The 16,566-nt window shown below is 41.0% G+C and overlaps 1 protein-coding gene across 6 annotated transcripts in view; it reads right to left on the bottom strand.

Annotated features, from left to right (window-relative positions):
• The window catches only part of TMEM241 (transmembrane protein 241), a 62,123-nt gene extending 46,910 nt beyond the window's left edge, over positions 1-15,213 (bottom strand). For 3 of the 6 annotated variants that reach the window (XM_074899086.1, XM_074899087.1, XM_074899088.1), the window contains exons 1-6: positions 15,081-15,213; positions 12,763-12,809; positions 10,165-10,242; positions 5,724-5,805; positions 1,790-1,867; positions 381-406 (exon numbers count right to left, since the gene is read on the bottom strand). In XM_074899086.1, coding sequence (XP_074755187.1) covers positions 381-406; positions 1,790-1,867; positions 5,724-5,805; positions 10,165-10,242; positions 12,763-12,809; positions 15,081-15,152 — 383 coding nt within the window. In that variant the 5' untranslated portion in view covers positions 15,153-15,213. Of the gene's footprint in view, positions 1-380; positions 407-1,789; positions 1,868-5,723; positions 5,806-5,908; positions 6,147-7,133; positions 7,389-10,164; positions 10,243-12,762; positions 12,810-15,080 lie in introns of those variants that run through there. The other 3 variants (XM_074899089.1, XM_074899090.1, XM_074899091.1) reach the window with 3 other exon arrangements.
• Between the last annotated feature and the right edge of the window lie 1,353 nt (positions 15,214-16,566).

The following is a 16,566-nucleotide window of genomic DNA, read 5'->3' as shown; positions in this document are numbered from 1 at the left end:
TAGGAAAGTAATTTTTAGCTATTTTCTATCACATTAATAATCTTTCTCTTACTGTTTAAGTTTACCCACTGGAACTTCAGACCTAACTATCTCCTTTCCAATAACACACCTACAAGCACTGCTCTGTTATTCAGGAGACCGGCCTTCTGGCTTTTCTATTTTTATAAGGAGAAAAAAAAAAGTATCTAATTAAGCTATTGTTAAAAAAACCCCAACATTTTAAAAATATTTAATTACTCTTATGTTGCAATTTAGGCTCACCGCCCACGGGAACGTGCCTTAAATTCTTCATTGTTTTGGTGTGCCATTATCTGAAGCAAATACAGAAGCTGAAGCCAAAACAAGTCTGAATCTGAATCTGAGCAGTATCAAAAGCTTACCTACAGACTTTCAGATGAGAGGTTTGCTGTAAAAAAGAAAGTATGATTAAAATTTAAAAATAAAAATGGTGAAATAGTGTTTTCTCCTCCCAAAACCAGGGAAGTGATGATAGTAGATTTGACTGCACTGAACACATTAAAAATACAGTGAGCAACATTCAACAGCCTGTTATGTTTGAGTACTGCTTAGCAAATTTAATTTGAAAAAAGAACCACGTCTACAGATTAGCCTACTTTAACTTGATTTATATTTTCAGATTATTTACCAGCAGGTAAACCTAAAACCAGACATGAACTTTATACCTGGTCCTCAAACCTCACTTGAACTATACCAAAACTATGTATTGCATGACCTCAAATACTGAGTGCTCTTAATTAATTAGGTATTACCCCAGCCAGATCAGTCTTGGTCTAAACTCATGAGAGTTTCCCAGCCCTCTGGTCCAAAATTATTCTCCAGAAACTTCCCAGCAAGGCCTGTGTTTGCATTCTTCTTGTCAAGAGTGCTTTTGTTTTCCAAGAGAAGACATATGAACATGTGAGCTAGAAGAAAAATATGAAACACTTTGACAGGGACACTAATCAGAGGACAAAACCACAGGGACATGCCATGGTACGCACTGCTATGTCCCTTAGGCATAACCTTAGTGACCTCTTCAGTTTGTTAGTAGCAAGCATGGGCCATTTATCAGTCTTTTATATACACAACAGAGGTAATGAACAGAAGATCCCTTCCACAGCAAGCCAGGGGCCACTGTAGAAATGACTTTGTGATGAATGACTTCCCAGTGTTACCTCACACAGTAGCTCTCTGGTCAATTAGAAAAGTATTTCATAGCCTAAAAAGAAGGATCCCCAATGCAGTTTGTGAGAAACAAAGCCAGCTCTTACTAAGGATAGCAGGAATTACTCTCCTGACTTATCTTGGGACAGATTCTCAAGCATTCAAAACAAATCCAAAAGTTCACTGTTTTCCTGTATTTCATGTGGAGATGCGATCTATATATAACCATACAATACATCAAATACTAGGTATATTATACTGGTTAGATCTAAGGACCCAGTACTCCTTCCTCTCAGATCAAACAGTGAGATTCTTACATAGGGCATGAGAGAGGCGATATTAATTTCCAAAATGAAAAACCAAGCACAACCAAGCTAGTCTTAAAAATGCAGATCAAATTGTTGAGACACATTTGCAGTGTTTCATCAACTAAAGGGGAAAGAAAACATCAATATAGATACTTGTCAGTAGCAAAGCTCTCTAGGGGTCTTAATGACTAGCTTTCACAGCAAGACTAGAAAAGCATATGGCACTAATGCCCATATTAAAAGAAATTAGGTGTCTTGTTATAGGGCAATTATATCACAGGAGGTACCTTGAATGTTTCAATTAATAGATCAATTACCTCTTTCTGCACAAACTTCTGGAACCCACAGGTTATAACTTCTGCTGCGTTGTGCACGGTGAGGAACACTGGGATTGGCTGCCATTGGGAGAGAACAAAAACGCCCTGATCAACCCAGAACAGTCAGTCACACACATAGCAAGGGGCATTCCTCCTAGGGATAGCTGTCCCACACGTTTGTGGGTTTGTTTTGTTTTTTAAGCTGTAAACCTATGCCACATTTCTTAAAAGGGACTTAGAACCATTCCAATCACTATTACATGGCACAGGAATCTTTAAACACAGACCCTGCTTGCTGCTTCTTCCACTTTCAAATGCTCGGTTGGTTTGTTTGTACACAGCTACCTTGGTGAGATTTGCTTCAGGTTTCTGCCTCTAGTTTTGCATCTCTATTCAAGTATCTGCAGCCTCCACAGTAAACAGTTCTCATTAGTTTTTCCGTCTCTGTCTACTGGTACTAAGAATACAGTCTGACTCCTAGCAACAGAATTATGGGTGAGATGATTTTAGGTGATTGCTTTCAGTTACTGCTAGGAAGAGCTGCCCAAAATTAGGGTAGAAATGTAATAGTTCATACACAAGTGATGCTGAAATTATACCCAGTGAGGTAACTGGATACCATCCCAACATGAAATCATTAAGAAACAAACCCCAATGATAACAATAATGAATCAAACACCCATTGCCCCAGGCAAACCCAGCCAGAATTAGTGGTTCATAATACTTCCTCCAAATCAGATCCACGGTCTCTCAGACAGTTGAAACAGAAGCAATTCTCTACTCTGATTAAGATAATCTAAAGACTAAGACAGTTTTAGGAAGCAGTATTTCCCCACCTGTGTATAGTATTTAAATCACACTAGTAGAGAATGAGTTAATTTCTCAGTGATGTCCATGCATTTTAAGTATTAGGTGATATAAACAGCAAATATCTCAATAAATTTGACTGTATTCAGAAATCTGTATTTTCTGAATTTTTCTTTTCATTCCCATAAAGCTGGATAAGCATCGCTTATTAAACATTTTAAGTTATAATGACAACTTGGGTGGATCCATAAACACAGCAGTTACACCAAGATAACTTTTAACACCTCTAAATTAGCAAGGAATGAAAAATCACACAAACACAACCGGCATGAAGTTGTCAGGCCCAGCTTCACCAATTCTGAAAACCAATTCTCAACCCTGTTGCAGAACAACTGAGAACATAAAACCAGAGGTATCTAACATAAGCATCCTGAGCCTGACACAATACTAGGAAATACAAGAAATAACCATACACAAGTAAAGTTGTCAGCAGAATTTACATTCCTTTTGTGAAGCCAATTTATTTGGTTCATCTTTCCTCCCCCCCTGCTTTTGGCTCTTCCAAATGCATTTTGGAGCCAACAATGGCTCCAGTTTGCCTAGCCCAGTTAACCTTCTCCATATGTCTTCTGTCTTTGATGTGTTTCTTAAATTTGTGAGTGGACTTAATGCTTACAAAAAGAAAGGTTTACTGGTTGGGCAGGCAGGGTGAATAGACTGTACAAATCTCCCCTCTCCACTTTGCATACTTTTGTTAATGCATCACAGTCCAGAGCTAAGCAGCCCTCCTCCAACACCAGCCCCAAACTCCTGGGCACAGGAGACTGCCAGCACCTTAAGGGAGAGGCACAAACAGAGATTAAGATTGTAGCCCTGCCAGTATACAGGAGCATTTGAAAGTTGGTCTCCCTGGCTTTGATAAAAAAAGTACACGTAATTTCTGCTTTAGGAATACACCCACTTAATTCAAATACACTGCTGAGGTGAGCCAATTCAGGTACAAGTTTTGGAAAGTCCATTTTCCTTCTCATCGTGCCATAAAATTGTTGTGCACAAAGTTATCGTAAGTAAAGCTTCTATGTAGAATTGAATTCAGCCCCAGTACAAGGCATTATACAGTAACTATGGCCTAAGACTACTTGTCCTTTTGTCTTTCCTCCTAAACTGGCCACAGAATTAGGCCTCTAAATCCCCATTCATGCACAACAAAAAGCCATTCAGAAATGGAAGATGCTCCTTAAGAAAGGTTTGAGATACAAATCAAAACCATTCACAGGCCCTCTGCCACTCCAGTGCATCTCACTCTTGAATGACCAGAGAGGGGACAGAAGGGAAACAAGGTAACTTACAGGATAACTAATAAGTAAGAATAAATAGCAGAGAGGATGTGATTCATACCTCCTCCATCTCCCAGGTGAGCAGGCAGCAAAGATGCTGCTGCCAAGGTTTTATTGCTGTTTTCAGACAGTGCTCTCCTGAGGGATCTTTACTCAGTTTACACCAGGGAGGCCTAACAGAACTTGCTTTGACAAGGACTCTAAAGGAAGTAAATGCAATCACCCCAAAACAGAGCTAATCTGGAGGCACGGGGCTTCTGAGCACATGCCTGCGCTTTCCAAAGGTCACCTAAGTCTGAGGTCAAGCTCCCAGCCTTGTCTGTGAGGACAGATCTCCCATCCTTTTCTGCCCTACCTATCCACTGGGATGTTCAAGGGACCACTACAAGCAGTATCTTGTGAAAAAATCCCTTTTGGTCCTTCTTGGGGTTTAGGAGCTGGCTTTGGAATTAGATTAGGATGTATTGACAGAAAGCAGAAAAGAACTAGTGCAAAATCTGGCCTTGCAGACTGCATAACAGCAGTAAAACACTGCTGTTTTTAAAAAATTCATGTCACCACTTTTTTTTTTTTTTTTAAAGAAAGACTGTATCATTTTAGCATAAAGCATTCAACTTTAATGAAAGCAGATTTGATATTCTCTAAACATTTGGTAGGTTATTGTGATTCAAATAGTGTGATTGTGAGCCAGCAGTGTGCCCAGGTGGCCAAGAAGGCCAATGGCATCCTGGCTTGTGTCAGCAATAGCGTGGCCAGCAGGGACAGGGAAGGGATCTCACCCCTGTACTCGGCACTGGTGAGGCCGCACCTCGATTCCTGTGTTCAGTTTTGGGCCCCTCACTACAAAAAGGACATTGAATGACTCGAGCGTGTCCAGAGAAGGGCAACGAAGCTGGTGCAGGGTCTGGAGCACAGGTCGTACGAGGAGCGGCTGAGGGAACTGGGGGTGTTTAGTCTGGAGAAGAGGAGGCTGAGGGGAGACCTCATCGCCCTCTACAGCTACCTGAGAGGAGGTTGCAGAGAGCTGGGGATGAGTCTCTTTAACCAAGTAACAAGCGATAGGACAAAAGAGTATGATCTCAAGTTACACCAGGGAAGGTTTAGACTGGATATTAGGAAGCATTTCTTTACAGAAGGGGTTGTTAGGTGTTGGAATGTGCTGCCCGGGGAGGTGGTGGAGTCCCCATCCCTGGAGGTGTTTAAGAGTCAGGTCGACATAGCGCTGAGGGATAGGGTGTAGTTGGGAACTGTCAGTGTTAGGTTAATGGTTGGACTAGATGATGTTCAAGGTCTTTTTCCAACCTAGATGATTCTGTGAAATGAATCATAAAACTCATTAATCTAACCCTTCCCATAATCTCTTTCCAACTTTCAATTTATTTTTTCAAAACCTGTAAAGCATCAAAAGCCTCTCACTGAAATGGTCTTCATCCTATTCCTGGAAGGATTTCCCACAGAACCCACAGCCCCCTTTGCAGAGTTACAGCTAGTAACTTCTTCAGCTTCTTCCCTCCTTGCACAATTCAGACCTCTGAGTTCTGCAAAACACAGAGACCTCTGGAGAGATGCTGAGTGCTTTGCACTGTCACGGAAGTGGTTTTTAATACTGCTCTACACTTTGTAGAATTGGACTGCTGCTCTAGCACCATTAACAATGTATATGTTATTTAAATCACTCCTCTCTTCTTTCCCAACCCAGGAACAGCATTAAATACCTTGTATGAAGGGAATGTTCTTTGCTAATAAAGAGGAGGTAACAAAGAACTGACTTCTACTTGTGCATTTCTTACCAATCTAGACAGGGCCCTAGAGCCAGCATAAATAATGCCAACAAACAGTACTGAAGCAGGAAGCCATGACAGGATTTCAGACCTGCAAAAACAATTAAAATCCCATTACTTCACCACATTCTGTTTACATACAGTCAGCAACAGTTGCTTGCAAGGAATACAATAATACATATACATGTACATACATTTCAAAGGTGTGCATATTAAATTCATTGTCTGATTGTTCAGTATTTCTCCCAAGTAGTAAAGAAATCTGAGACAGAAATGAATCATTTCATCTAATCCCAGCGAGGAACTATCTGCAGATATATTTTCTTTCTTTTACTCTTTCTCTGGCTCCAGTCCCTGCAAAATCGTTCGTTTCATAGCAATTACTCCTATTGGTTTTACGGGAGAGAAATTTCAACTAATTTCCTGGATGTGCTGTAAAAAGAAGAAAAACCGACAAAGGCATAAAATGGAGTACTTGCACAGACAGCACACATTTTCACTATGTACAAACACACTTGCCCACCCACACATTCACTTCTCAGCCAGATTTACAAAGAGATTGTTCCTAAAGATCAGATTGTCTCTGTGGGAGCCTGTCTCTTAAGATTTCCTAATGATACTCCTTTGACTAAGCCTAACTCCTAGAGGCAGTTTGACAACTAATGGAGGAATGAAGTCATCACAGATTGATCTGATATTTTTTTTAGCCATGGTTACTGCAGTAGGGTCAGGTTTCAGGTCTGAGAAAGGGCTTCAGAATTTGCATTTTTCCTTTTTTGATCTCAGTACTTAAAGGGAAGAAGGGATCAGGTAGGTGGTAAATTTCACAGAGAATAATGTAAGATTTTGAGCAAGGGAGGATAACAGTAGCAGAGATCTAAAGGCTTGACCCAAAGACTTCCCAAGACTGAAGATACTGCTACCCCCATTCTTCCCAAGCTTTGAACTAAAGTCAAGAAAATGTTAGTGAATAATACTGGTTCTCAAAACACAGCCAAACTGCTTGTAGTTCCTTATTTTGGATTACACTTCCAACTAGCATGTAAGGCTTAACACATAATTATAGGTACTGCTACACTGCCACACGTCATGGAACATAAGCAAAACAGACCACCAAATGATGAAATCAGAGCAGTCTGAATGAAGATAAAACACACCCAAAGATTCATGTAAACACAGACAAGGAAAAAAACCTAAACAAGACATTTCCTCTTTTTTTTTAATACATATTTTTCTAAGGTACTTGATCAGAAGCCCAGGGTAACAAAAACAGAGTAATCTTTAGATCCTTTGACTGGCATAAATATTTGCTCTGTTTTTTGGGGTAGTCACCATATTTTTTTATAAAAACACTGTTCCTTTCAAGGTTATTGACTTCAACTGGAATTTCACCAAGACCAGGATTTAAAACTGTCATACCTCATTATCAGCAAGTTCACATCAGACACCACCAAAAATATCCCTACCCTGTTGGAACTGCAACAAAAAGAAGAAAGGGGAGGGAAGAAAAGAAAGGAGGACTGGGAAGATGAAAGGAACACACAATGAAAACTTAATTTTCGTTTAGAACATAACACTCTTTCATGTTCCCCACCACTAAATTCTAGGAATCCCAAATATATCTTCATCTCCAATGCAATACTGTGAAGTGCAATGGAAAAGGACTTCAGATGCTTTTTCCATGATGTTAGGGTAGAATTTTATGTTGCCAAGTGGGAATTTCAGGACTGAAAAAGAATGCATGGATGTGTGATGTAATGTATCACCACCAACAATCTGTCTTGTATGTAAACCAATTAGTAGCTTATGTTGGCAATACAGTGATGTACATGCAAAACAGGAAAGCAGTGATATACATGCAAAACAGGAACTGATAAGCTTGTGGTTATAGAGCTAGATCCAAAGCCCGCTAAAGACAGTGAGTAGTTTCCCCTAAACCACACTTTGGAGCTTTGGTTTAACCAAGGCTTTGAGTTGCTGCTTAGCTGTGGGACCAATTCAGCATTACAAGAAATGCCAATCAGACCACATAGGACTTCTGTGCCTACAAGGTTAGGCAGAAGCTGGGTGACAGATTGCACTGCTGGAAGCATTATGCAGATGCTATACACACTCCTCTATGCTTCACAGCGCCCTGGTTTTGGATACAAGTTTTGCAGACAGTCACCACCCTTTAGAAGCAACAATGATGGTGACAGAGTCTCTTACAGCTGGGAGTACTAGGGGGAAGCAGATGAAAAACAGGATATCCACAAAACCTAAGAGAAATTACTCTAAGTAATATGTTTCCATTTGGTCTTTATTGTGCAGCTAGTATTCCAGACTTTAAACAAAGGGTGATCTCTTATGCAATAGAATAGTTCTGCTGAGACACTTTGGGATAACCTGAACTGGCTCAGAAAGCATACGAGATCACATGAGAGAAATATTGAAACTTTGTGGAAATAAACAAGTGAATGGGTGGCAGTTTATTATTTGAAGCATGACAAGACTGGGGACTTGATATGGTATTCTTAAGCATCCTACACATACAGAAAACACCCCCAAACCAACAGATTCAGAGACCAATATTCTGTAAGGGAAGGGATGGAAATGTCCTTGTCCCAGTGGTAGTACTAAGAAAAATCACCTCTGGAGGGGTAAGGAGCTTGAGAGGAAGTGGCAGACAGAAGCTTTGAGACATTACGTTTGTTTGTTGCAGAGTTTTTTGTTTGGGTGGGGAGGATGGTTTTGTTTCATTTTTTAAATACAGAAAATATATCCTACAAGCCCAGTTCAGCAAAGCATTGAAACATGTGCCTAATTCTTCTGAAGAAAGATAGGTTTAAACTCATGCTTAAGTAGTTGGATGAATTATAGCTAAGACACCTCAAATAATTCTGGTCATTTCATTCAGCCTGTTCTAGAACAGGTACTCTGTATTAGCTAAACTAACGAAGTTTCTCCAGATGTATTTTAATCACTTTTCTGATAGTGTGCTGACATCTAGTGGCCTGAAGTCTCTATCATCAAAACACGAACTAATTTTTCATGAAAACTTTTCTTAGATAAAAACATCTCCAACAGCAGAAAATGGTTCTTGTCCAGTATTTTCTTTAATGTCTTCCAAGTTCTGAAACACTGAAAATATCTTTTCCAAGCTGGAAGAAAACCCAATTCAATCTCCTTAATTTCATGACTTAAAGCAAAACTAATCATCTAGTGATGAAAAGCTGAACTAAAAAGGTCATTACTGGTGCCTGTATTCCTTTAGACTGTTCTGTGAAATCAGAATCTGCATAAACAATATACATTTGATAACATATATATCCATAGTAACTGCCACTAAAGCAAGGTTTGGACCCTAATCCTGCCTCTACTAATATTACTGACAGCTTTTACACCAATCTCCTCATTTTATCTACACTGTAGATAAAAGATAGGAAGTTAAATTGTGCTTCCATTTACAAATCCACTTAAATTTCAGCAGTGAGGTAGACACTCTCACAGACATGAAAACAGAACACAGCCTGGTTCTTCTAACATACACACAGGCTTTCATTCCAAATGAGGAGATTCAGATTTACAAGTTGACTGTTTGAATCCCAAACGGAAAATTGATCAGTTCTCACTTGCTAATACAGAATCACTGAAAAAAAAGTTACATTAGAAGGGAACTCTGGTAGTCATCTAGTCCAGTCCCCTAAAGCTTCAGTGTCAAGTCACATTACTCAGGTCACTGTACAGTAAAGTTCTAAGTATCTCCAGAGGTGGAGATTCAACAATTGCTGTGGGCATACATCTTCTAAACTACACCATTTTGCAAAATAAAAATGATATGCTACAGGCCATACTGCAGAATGGATCCACCTGAGCAGAGTACAGTATGCTGGATGACTCTTCTGCATTGCCATTACACTCAGTTCAAGCAGATGATCTTTGTTTACAAAGCACCTTTTAAATTGGAGTTTGATCGTTTTATTAATCCTGTACTGCAATGGCTGCTTTTGCTGTGCAGTTACAAATGCTAGAGTTAGGCAAGGGTGAATTATTCCCATTTATGGGACACAGCTCAGAGAAAAAGGCAGATCACATTTGTGGACTTCACTGCACTGAGGTTTTGGGGAAGGCTGTGTCAATGGTCTTAACTAACATTACCAAGATTTCTCTTAGAATACTGTAAAATAATCCAGGGAAGAGATGTGGACAGATGGTTGGGTAAATTATCCTTATAGTTTTCAGTAATGGCTATGCTTTTCTGATTGCCTTACCAGGGTTAAACTGCATCCACTTTATATCAGTAATCAGTTGAATTGTGTGTCATTGAACATTCATTAGACTAAAACACACACACACAGACACACACTGGCTTACACTTCAGCAAATTAGAAACTTCCACAATCAACTTAACTATGTTGTAACCCAGCTGCAGAAAATAAGTACTTAGCAGATACTGAAAACCCCACAGTACCTTGAACACAAGTTTATTTCCACCCAGCCCAGCTTCCAGGAGACATGAAGCAGAAGTCCACCCACTAATGTCTGCCACCTGAAACAGAAACAAAACAGCACCTCTGAATCATTTGTCCTTTTTAACCATGTGGAGTATGGCCTTAGAACCCACAGAATTTCTCATGGCACACCCATAAGTCTAGTTAACTATTGTTTCTCTAGGTTACCAAGGATGCCACTATTCCTCTTCAAATCTTTCATTTTTGTGGGCCATCATTTCCTCCAAATTTTCTAATACTCTGGTGCTTTCACCTCCCGTTTTAAATGTTTTGTAAATCTACCACAGCTACCTTAGTCATGTTACTGAATCCCCATTTTATCATCTTTTCCTAAGGTTTACAATAATAATAGTTATGTTACAGCCATAATGATCGGAAGATGCAAGTGAGGCAAGGTTTGTGACAAGAGATGAGTATTTTTTCATACACAAACTTATTGTTAGAACAAATAAACATGATTTCAGGATTCAAAGACTCACTTCACCTGAAGTAATAAGCCCCAAGGAAGACACGTGTAGTTCTAGTAGCTTCAAACATCAGCTCTATGACTTCTCATGGTTATTCATGCTAGGCTTAGATTACAAACTCCCTTGAATTCAAACTGCTTTCCCCCCCCCCCAAACACCTTGTGTGGCAAGTGCCAAGTGAAGTGTCATCAACAATAACATCATTATGCTGCATGAGCATGATTCAGAGCCTCTAAAGGAAACACCTTTACAGTCAGATAACCTTGTATATAAACCACAATAGCACGGTTTTCTCACTGAAAAGGTATATAACAATTACATACATTCTGCATTGACTTACCTATCTAATGACCTATCCTACCATAAAGGCATTCCCTATTCTATTATGGAGATACTATGTAAGGCCTTACAAATGAGTAGTGATGCACACTGAGTTTTTAAAGTTATTAGCTTCCTTCTTCCTTAAGGTAGTGGTTTTCAGAGAGGTGTTTCATGATTCTTGGGAGAAAATCCTTGAACATCTAGCACAGTTAAGACAGAGATACTGTATTACAGTGTTAAATCACATTAGCATCTGTGACAGGTATAGACGTGGTTTCATTTATTATTCCCATTCATTGCAATGCATTTAAGCAATTATTTGAAATCTCTCTCACACATACACAAATAAACAATATTCACTCTATGCAGTATCACATACAGATGGACAGTGTCAGAGAGGAGCAAGCTCATTCTCTACACAGGTATGATGACTATTCAATGCTACTATCACAGCTCACTTCACCTTTTGAGATGAGGAGCATATGAGAGCTTAAAAGCCAAGTATCCCTGATGTCTGCTGCAAGCTTGACCATGCTCTATACCAAGCCAGTGATGAATTCCCATTAAACTTTATTGTGAAGAATTTCCTCTTGTCTCAAGTTTTAGGACAGAAGTTGAAGTTAGTAACAGTTTCAGATGCTTAGCACTATGCAATATAGTCTTAGACTATAGAGGCAACAAAACCAATGACAATGAACAATAACAGCATGAACCGCTCACCTGTCATAGCTCTAAATGAAAACGCATCTGAGCCATTTAAGAACTTTAAAGGAAAGGTCGTTTCTAAAGCCCAAAACTTATGGAAAAATATTAAAATGCTGAGATGCATTTCCAAATAATAGAAAAAAGAAATAACTGTGGTAACACAGATACCACAAGGCAGTTGCTTGCCACTGAAATATACTTTTTTACTGTTGATTTACCACACTTTTATTTTACATACGTTACTCAAAACCCTTTCCCCACATGATAAAATCCTTGTCCAAGAGACAGTCCATGTATGTCTGTCAAATCTGAAGGAAGTATTTGTTGCATATTTAATAAAGCTCAGTACACTCAAAGAAAATGGAGATTTCCCAAGGCAGTTATTCCTAGAGTTGATTGTAGTCCTGGGGCTGCAAGTCAGGCAAAAATATAAGACATGCTAAGTAGCAGTAAAGGAATTAAAAATCTCCAGTGTCTGCAGATTTTACCATTATCTCAGAAGAACAAATGGGGGAAGTCTTCATTCTAAGAAGCCAAATTTTCACTAAATATTTCACAAATTAACAGCACTGATGATGTGTATATGGATACTTGACAAAACATTAAATTTCTCATTACATCATTAAAACATGATAGTGACCTGTGATGTAGAGTTAAAACAAAGACTAAGCATGAAAATAAGCAGCATGGTATTTCTGCATGCCTGAAGATGGGTTTAAGGTTGGTTTTCATTAGAGATACACCACCACTGCACATTATCCATGAGTGTCATTTCCAAAGAAGACAGGCTGTACTATACTTGCTACTTTTCTATGCTGAAGTGTATGACTTTCAGGAAAATGAGAAATTATGGAGTCTATATATCTTAATTACATCATTATCATAATGTTAAAAATGAACCAAGACACATTAATGAATGCTTTACTAAGGCCTCATGAAGTATGTTCTATAGACAGCAAAAGTCAGTAATGACGAGGTATTAAATTTAGCTTCAGCATGGAAGAGCAAGGCGTTTACTGATTAAAGTAATTTTTCAAACAACTGTATTCTTAAAATGGTACTTACCCTTGAAAAAGGGTAGGGTAGGTAAATTTCAGGACAGACAGGACATACTGGAAAACAAATACCAAATTAATGGACATCAAACACCTACAGCATTATAACGTTAACAATCACGAGAGCAACGAAACACAAAAAATTTCTACCAAAATAAAGAAAAACAAAAAGACAAAAAAAGATTTCAGTGATTTCACTTCTCATGCCAGAACTACTGGATGCTGTCCCAGTCACTGTGGAAGGCAGCAGACACTAAAGTACATGAGTGGACACACTGAACGATGGAGAGGAGGCTACGTTCTGAACTGCTCTTTCACTTTCTGAGCTCACTCCATGCACTGCACTGAACGGGAAAAGGATTAACAGGAACAAAAAGACACAAGCACTTGTCCATTAAAAACATATTATGCCACAGAGGCAACCTTTGGCAGAATCAAGACCTATAATTTTAATGTAATTGTCTCCTGATGATTTACTCCTCTTACAGCCCTAACATTCCGTTCACACATCATTTTGTGTAAAACATTACGCAGTCCATAAAGCCCTTTGGAGTTGTTCTATATGGGGGGAAAAAAAGCAAAGCCTCTGTGTCTTTGCTTTATTATGCTTTGTCAGGGTCTGCACATATGGATGCTAGTGTCTCTTCCCACTGTGTATGTATATATGCAAATATGAGGCAGAAATACATATGCCTTTTGATGTGTATGCCAGGATCTAACAACTTCCCATAATAAAGTATATAAATACTATTTCTACAAAGGAGAAGAATGCCTGAAGCTTCCTCAGAGGAAAGGAAAGGTACCTGCCATTCCTTCCAGGAGCCAGCAGGAGCTGTCAATGGCAAAAGGAGAAGCTGAAAGCTTTCAACAGAGAGGAAACAGTGTTGAGCACTTTGCACGGTGCAGTTTTTAGGTGTGTGGGATGTCACTAAGAAGCTGGCACCAATATACAGAGACAAGGCATGCTGATTCACAGCGGGTCATGTTACACACACTTGTCTGAACTGCCACATGGGTTTTAAATCAGAACAATACACCTACACATGTCCGTACTCTTATTTGCATTTACAAATCACCCGCAACAGCTGAAATGTCTATATTCTGGTTGTTTTTATTACCTAAAACCTGCATTCAGGTTTGAAAATGGAGGCCCTATGTCAACTTCTTTTCAAGTATAGTTAAGCCAAGTACATTTTCCATTGCATAATGCAGTCCAGCAGCTCTTCTGTTTAACTAATCACTGCTCCTGGCAGTCTGTCAAATCAAGTGTACTATCTCTCCCTACAAACTTTGCTTCACGTCTGGACTTCAGTCTGCTTCTGGACACCCTTAACGACAAGCACACTTTTGAACAGAAACCAGTAGCTGATGTTGAGAAGAGATTTCATTTTCACCTCCAAAATGCTGCTTTTCTCTAACTCTCCCTCTGTAAACACATACCCCAGTTGCTTCAAAAACATCTTTTCTTTCAGAAATCTGCACCAGAAACACAGACACACTCTCTGATAAATAGGACAGCAAGGAGTGGTTATTCTATCTCCTCATCTCAGAGTGAATAAACTACCTCAAACTATGTTTAAATTACACAATTTTATTCCCAACGTGACCATCTTCAGCCTACTTACCCTGCCGAGGCCTTTCAGCAATACCAACTGGCAATTAACTTGCACAGTGGAAAAGAGACTTAAGGAGAGACCTCCTTAATTTGCAGGTTAATTAAGCTGTCAAAGGGTCTATAAAAGTTAATATTTGTTTCAGTAATACTACTTTGAGTATTTCAGATTATTCCCTTTGACACTTGGTATTACTGTTTCAGTTAATAGATCTTCTTTTGGGAATGACTGTGCATTCAATGGTTGTTAAGATACCCAATAATAAAATACATTCGGCATCACTGATGCTTTCAAAGCAGCATAATTTCTGTCTCTATAACATTTAATTGACTTGAATAACATGATGTCACCCTTTTACTCTCCTAAATACACCAGCAGTGAAACGTATGTGTCGTGGACAGGTAAACGTGCCACACGCTGAGAAAAACTCGACCGGTAGAAGATAGCAATATTCTCAGCTTCGAGGGTACACTGGGAGGGGCGGCGGTGGGCCTTCGGGCTGAAATGCCGGGGTTTTTTTTTCACTCGTGGAGTAGCCCCCCCTCCCCGGGAGGGGCTGACCCGCCACTTCTCCCTGAGCAGGGCAGGGCAAGCAGAGGGCACCGTCCCTTCGCCTTCTGCTGCTGGGTCCCTGCACTTACCTCGCCCCTTCAGGCGCAGCCCCCGCTCCAGCATCTCCCCCCGCCCGGCCCGGCACCTCCGCTCCCGCCCTCACCTTGTTGGTGAAGCAGGACGCCAGGTAGAAGAGGCAGAAGGCGAGGCCGCCCGCCGGCCTCTTCAAATACATCTGTCACGGCGCGCCCCTCCGCCACCGCCTCGGCGCGCGGGCCCGGCCGGCAGCGGCCATGGCAGCGACACGTCGCGCCGCCGCCGCGCCAATGGGCACCGGGGTCCCGCCGCCGGGAGACGCCTCCTTAAAGGGCCGTTGCTGCCGCCGGGCAGGGCTGGGGGAGATGCTGCGGGAGAAGCGGGGCGTGAGGCGGCGCTGTGCGCTCGCAGCCCAGAAAGGCAACTCTGTCCTGGCTGCATCAGGAGAAGTGTGGCCAGCGGGTCGAGGGAGGGGGTTCTCCCCCTCTACTCCGCTCTCCTGACACCCCACCTGCTCGAGCGGGTCCAGAGGAGGCCACGAAGATGCTCAGGGGGCTGGAGCACCTCCCCTGTGAGGACAGGCTGAGAGAGTTGGAGGTGTTCAGCCTGGAGAAGAGAAGGCTCCGGGGAGACCCTATAGCGGCTTTCTAGTACTTAAAGGGGGCTACAGGAAAGATGGGGAGGGATTCTTCATCAGGGAGTGTAGTGATAGGATGAGGGGTAACGGCTTTCAACTGAAAGAAGGTAGATTCAGATTAGATATAAGGAAGAAATTCTGTACTGTGAGGGTGGTGAGACACTGGAACAGGTTGCCCAGAGAGGCTGCAGATGCCCCCTCCCTGGAAACATTGCAGGCCGGGTTGGACAGGGCTCTGAGCAGCCTGATCTAGTTGAAGATGTCCCTGCTCATTGCAGGGCAGTTGGACCAGACAACTTGTAAAGGTCCCTCCCGACCGAAACCATTCTGTAGTTCTGTGATTCATCAGTGACGTGTAAACTATAAAAATCTCAGGGAGTTAAAGAAGCAGTGAAAAACATGCCCTACCTAGTCACAGTTACTGGGTGTTCTTTTATTATGGTCTAGGTAAACCTCATTCTTCCCGGATCTGGTATTAGCAAGGCCCTATCTCTGCCATTCTCACTTTGACTTTGCTCAAGTAATGCGAAGGGCTCTCTCTGTACACATATACCCTATTTTTAGAGGACAGAGAAAAGCAGCATAAATAAGGAACTGAGCGTCGCCTAAACTGGGGAGTGAGGGGGGCGCTAACTGGTACACCTGCAGCCAAATCCAGCACCTAAAATTAGCCTGTCTAACCTGCTACGTTTAGTCTCAAGTCAGCAGAGCACAACAACTGAATGGCCTCCACTGCACCAAGACAGATTCAAGCATTTTGGTTCATCAGACTCAATCCTATCTGGTTTGTAAGGAGGTGGCCCTAAACAGACATTGGATTTCCAGTGCTGAAAGGTTTTGTCCATCCAGGCCTACAGAGATCATGGACATGCCTCTGTAAGGGATGCAATAGAGATGGCAGGGTAGGTGATACAGCGTTTCCACTTTGGAGCATGTGTTTCTGTAAACATGTCAAATAGGTATTTTGCAAACAAAG

The sequence above is a fragment of the Athene noctua genome, chromosome 2 (genome assembly GCF_965140245.1).
Source record: "Athene noctua chromosome 2, bAthNoc1.hap1.1, whole genome shotgun sequence".
In the NCBI taxonomy this organism is placed as follows: domain Eukaryota; kingdom Metazoa; phylum Chordata; class Aves; order Strigiformes; family Strigidae; genus Athene; species Athene noctua.
This window is presented reverse-complemented; position numbering and strand designations above follow the sequence as displayed.